General features: G+C 33.2%; 1 protein-coding gene across 1 annotated transcript in view; it reads left to right on the top strand.

Annotated features, from left to right (window-relative positions):
* klf5a (Kruppel like factor 5a) overlaps positions 1-1606 on the top strand; it is a 12001-nt gene extending 10395 nt beyond the window's left edge. Inside the window, exon 4 of the mRNA XM_078787252.1 lies at positions 882-1606. Within this exon, the coding sequence (XP_078643378.1) occupies positions 882-1060 (179 nt within the window). The 3' untranslated portion in view covers positions 1061-1606. The remainder of the gene's footprint in view (positions 1-881) is intronic.
* Positions 1607-5319: the final 3713 nt, after the last annotated feature.

Below are 5319 nucleotides of genomic sequence, written 5' to 3'. Positions count from 1 at the left end.
TAATTTAAAAAAATAATTAAAAAATGTGTAATATTATGGAAATTCCGTCAAATTATGATGAGATTTATGGCATAATATTACAGAAAGAAAAAGTAATTTAAAAAAATAATTAAAAAATGTGTAATGTTATGGAAATTCCGTCAAATTATGATGAGATTTATGGCATAATATTACAGAAAGAAAAAGTAATTTAAAAAATAATTTAAAAATGTGTAATATTATGGAAATTCCGTCAAATTATGATGGGATTTATGGCATAATATTACAGAAAGAAAAAGTAATTTAAAAAAATAATAAAAAATTGTGTAATATTATGGAAATTCTGTCAAATTATGATGGGATTTATGGCATAATATTACATAAAGAAAAAATAATAAAAGAAGAATAAAAATTGGGAAAAAAAGAGCAAAGTTGATGCTTTATCACAAAGCTGATATGCCGTTTTTTTCTTGAAATATGTAAATAACTTCATGTTCTGGTTTATACAAAATGAAAGTGGCCCTCGATGGGGCCCTCGATGAAGTTTGAACACCCCAGCTGTAATGAATCGGCGACACGGCCTTCCGTTGTGGTCGTTTACGACAAATAACTCATCACAGCTTTCGAAGTAGCCGTGGAGCACAAAAGGCCCAAAATTCCGTACTGTCTCTTTAAGAAGACGGCTTAGTTTAAGGATGATCGGGATGACAGAGTGACAAGCGTCGTTACACAAGAAAAACAAAGCCGTCACCACCACCGGGGGCGGGGAGTCGCGTACCTACGTCAAACCCGTCTTTCCCGTTCCTGCTAATCCGTCTGTGTGTGAATTCACCACAGCTCGACTCGGATCGGGAATTCCTTGTCATCTCCGCTGATCCGTCCTCTTATCCCTTATGTTACAGGTGAGAAACCCTACAGGTGTACGTGGGAAAGCTGCGACTGGCGTTTCGCCCGTTCCGACGAGCTGACCCGCCATTACCGGAAACACACGGGCGCCAAGCCTTTCCAGTGCGCCGTGTGTTCCCGCTCTTTCTCGCGCTCGGATCACCTGGCCCTGCATATGAAGAGACACCAGAACTAGCACTTGACCTTGTAAACAAAAACAAAAAAAAAGCACCCCCTAGTGGTGCTGTTTGGTACTTTCCTAGTTGGTGCACTGGGAACAAACACGGATTTGTGTAAAGTAGAACGATATACTCGATACTGACTCGCTTTCTACGGGGGAGAAGACAAAGAAAGGGGGGGGGTTGCAGTCCTTTTCGGGAATGAAAGCACTTAATCCTCAATTCTCTGGAATTCTCTGTTGTTTATTTGCAAGCCAAATTTGTGTTTACATCATGTTTGTTACTTCCTATTACCAAATGTTTTGGTTTGCACTAGAAATGAGTCAAATAGAATCGTTCGTTCGTTCATGCGGAGGCAAAGAAGGAAGGGAAATGGCCGACTTATGGAAGGATTTTTTTTTTTTTTTTTTTTCAGCCAGCGATGAGAGAGAGAAGGGGGGGGGGTTGCCAAAGAGCAGCAATTAAGTGATCAATTATTAATTTTGTCTTTTAGCGAGCAGACAAACAAAAAAAAAAAACGGCGTATCTTCCGTGCTTCTTTTTTTTTTTTTTTTTTTTTTAAACCAAAGTTGATCATCTTCACTTTATTAAAAACCTTATTAAAAAGTGCCTCTAGTCTGATTTGTGTTATGTAAACAAATTGTAGCTGTGATGCACTGAGACTTTAAACTTTAACGTTTTTTTTAAATATTTTTTTATTTTTTTTTACGCCTCTTTCCCGATCAAATGTTTCCTGTTTGTCCGCATGTTGTTGATTTCATGTTTTAACCCCCCCCCCCTTGCAGGTAGCATCCAGACAATATAGCACTGTAACTGTATCTATTTATTTCTGTACAAATGGGCTTTGTATCACCTGTCTTCTTTGCCCCCCCCCCTTGCCCCGACACTCCCCCCTGCAAAAATGCCTTAATGTAAATACATATCGATGCACTGTAAATACACTTTTTTGTTGTTTTTTTTTAGCTTTGTTTTGTAAACAAAAGGGCAACAGGAGGAAATTGCCCTGCATTCAAATTTTTTTTCATGCAATTGTTTTATATTTTTGCTTTTTTTTTTGTTCTTGTTTCTTTCATTGGTAAACGTTCCAAAGACAAAAGTTGTTGTTTTTTTTTTTCCTTCAACTGAGTGAAACCTAATAAAAATCAACTGACACTTTTACACACGCTTTGGACATTTTTTTTTTACATTTTCTATGGTACCCGTTATGTCATTGTATGGTCATATCACCTCGTACTTCGGTACGTGACAAAAAATGAAAAAAAATTTTTTTTTTAATTTAAAAAGTATTTTAAAAAAATATTTAAAAATGTATAAAAAAAATAATAAAAATGTAAATACACTTTTTATAGTTTTTTAAGCTTTGTTTTGTAAAAAAAAAAAAAAAAAGACAACAGGAGGAAATTGATTTTTTTTTTCATGCAATTGTTTTATATTTTTGCCTTTTTTGTTGTATTGTATGGTCATATCACCTCGTAGTACTTCGGTACGTGACAAATAATTTAAAATATATATATTTTAAAAGTATTTTAAAAACTATTTAAAAATGTATAAAAAAAAGTATAAAAAAATAATACAAAAATGTAAATACACTTTTTTGTTGTTTTTGTTAGTTTTGTGTTAAAAAGTGTTGTAAAAATTATTTAAAAATTTGTAAAAAAATATATATATAAAAAATGTAAATACGCTTTTTTGTTTTTTTAGCTTTGTTTTGTAAACATAAAGGGCAACAGGAGGAAATTGCCCTGCATTCAAACTGATTTTTTTTCATGCAATTGTTTTATATTTTTGCCTTTTTTTGTTGTATTGTATGGTCATATCACCTTGTACTTCGGTACATGACAAAAAATAAAAAAAAATAAAAAGTATTTAAAAAGTATTTTTAAAATTATTTTAAAATGTATAAAAAATGTAAATACCCTTTTTTGTTGTTTTTGTTAGCTTTGTATTAAAAAGTATAAAAAAAATTATTACAAAATTTATAAAAAATAATAAAAAATGTAAATACACTTTTTTCTTGTTTTTTTTAGCTTTGTTTTGTAAACAAAAGGGCAACAGGAGGAAATTGCCCTGCATTCAAACTGATTTTTTTTTAATGCAATTGTTTTATATTTTTGACTTTTTTTTGTTGTATTGTATGGTCATATCACCTCGTAGTACTTCAGTACATGACAAAAAATTATTATTATTTTTTTAAGTGTTAAAAAATTATTTAAAAAATTATTTAAAAAATTATAAAAAAAATTATAAAAAATTTAAATACACTTTTTTTGTTTTTTTTAGCTTTGTTTTGTAAACAAAAGGGCAACATGAGGAAATTGCCCTGCATTCAAACTGATTTTTTTTCATGCAATTGTTTTATATTTTTGCCTTTTTTTTGTTCTTGTTTCTTTCATTGGTAAACGTTCTAAAGACAAAAGTTGTTTTTTTTCTCCTTCAACTGAGTGAAACCTAATAAAAATCAACTGACACTTTTACGCACGCTTCGGACATTTTTCTTGACATCTTCTGAAATGTTATAGAGCACAAGGTTAAAAGATCAACCCCAGTCAGCTGTCATGAAGCTATGTTAGGACGTTGATAAGGTCAAAAAGCATTTAAGAATACTTTTAAACGTACGTTATTCCATTCTAAAGCATTCCATTACTCCACAGGTGGCGTAACATTCCTAACAGTAAAAATATATCCTGCGTAATAAAAACTAACCATGCATCTGAGACTTCAGCAGTAGAACATAGGTAAGTTTCAGGAAAATATCAGTTGCCGACTAAAATGGGAGATGCATTTCAAGCATAACTTTCATTCATTCATTCATTCATTTTGTACCGCTTATACTCACGAGGGTCACGGGGGTGCTGGAGCCTATCCCAGCTGTCTTCGGGCGAGAGGCGGGGTACACCCTGGACTGGTGGCCAGCCAATCACAGGGCACATACAGACAAACAACCATTCACACTCACATTCATACCTATGGTCATATCACCTTGTACTTCGGTATGTGACAAAAAAAAATGTAATTAAAAATAAATAAAATAAAATTTAAAAATACATTAATAAATAAGAACTAAAATAATAAATCTATATAATATAAAATAAAATATATGATAATAAATAAATAATAACATGAATGAAAAATTAATTTAAAAAATGTTTTAAAAAATTGAAATTATATTGGAAAGCAAGAAGTGAACATGAGAACGTGAGAGTACATGACAAAAAAAATTAAATAAATATTTTAAAAAATTATTAAAAAAATATAAAAAAATATACATTATAATAAATTATAAAAAATATTAAATAATTATTAAAAAAATAATTAAAGAATTTGAAAAAATGTAAATGATATTAGGAAAGCAGGAAGTGAACAAATGTAACAGTTACTGATTATAAAAGTACCAGATAGAGGGGTAGGATTCAATAAGCTTTGCTTCTTCCTACTCCTTTTGGACATGTGGAACTGTGAACTGATTATGTGATGCATTCAATTGTCATCTGATGCATGTTCAAATGAAATGAAACCACTACCATTACCAAAAGTGGAGCAAAGAAGTGATAGAGATGTTTTTCTCACGTTTAGTCCTCATAAAACAACCTCTCATGACGCATATTATCCTTCAAACATCATTAAAAAGTCACTTTTGCACAATCGGGGGGCTTTTAAAACCACCCTGGTCGGAGTCTACGTGAAACAAATGGGACAGAACCAAACCTGGGTGGCTGAAATCTAAATTTGGGAGTGGTGGAGCACGAGATGGAAGAAGAAGAAGAAGAAGAAGGAGGTGGAGGAGGAGATCAATGGTCTGACTCGGGAGCGTCCAGTAACCTTCAGGAGCACCCTGGCTGCTTTGCAAACAATAAGCCTTTTATGTCCCAGCAAGAGACAATGGACAAGAAAATAAAAGTCCAGCAGCACTCTGGGAACAGCGCGGGGGAATCCCACTGCATCCGAAATGCACACACACACACACGTAGAGCATATGTTCTTGGTTTAAGGCCTAGATGTGACTCAGGGTCCTGTTCTGTAATGTGCCTCAGATGTCCAAAAACAGAAAGAAAGAACGAGATGGAGCGAGGAACAATCTAAACAAAAGAACCTCAAGGGGGAACCAATCAGTTTCTTCCGTCTTTTCCTCCTCCGCTCGTTTTATTTCATTTTTTTTCACCTCCTCCTACTCACTTTTTTTTGTCTTTCACGCACTCTAACCCTTTTTTTTTTCCAGGTGCCGCACCTCCAATGTTCATGACTAAAACGCTCACCTGCAGAAAATGGAACCTTGCAT

The sequence above is a fragment of the Doryrhamphus excisus genome, linkage group LG20 (assembly GCF_037039965.1).
Source record: "Doryrhamphus excisus strain RoL-2023G ecotype Guam linkage group LG20, RoL_Dexc_Guam_v1.1, whole genome shotgun sequence".
Taxonomy (NCBI): domain Eukaryota; kingdom Metazoa; phylum Chordata; class Actinopteri; order Syngnathiformes; family Syngnathidae; genus Doryrhamphus; species Doryrhamphus excisus.
This window is presented reverse-complemented; position numbering and strand designations above follow the sequence as displayed.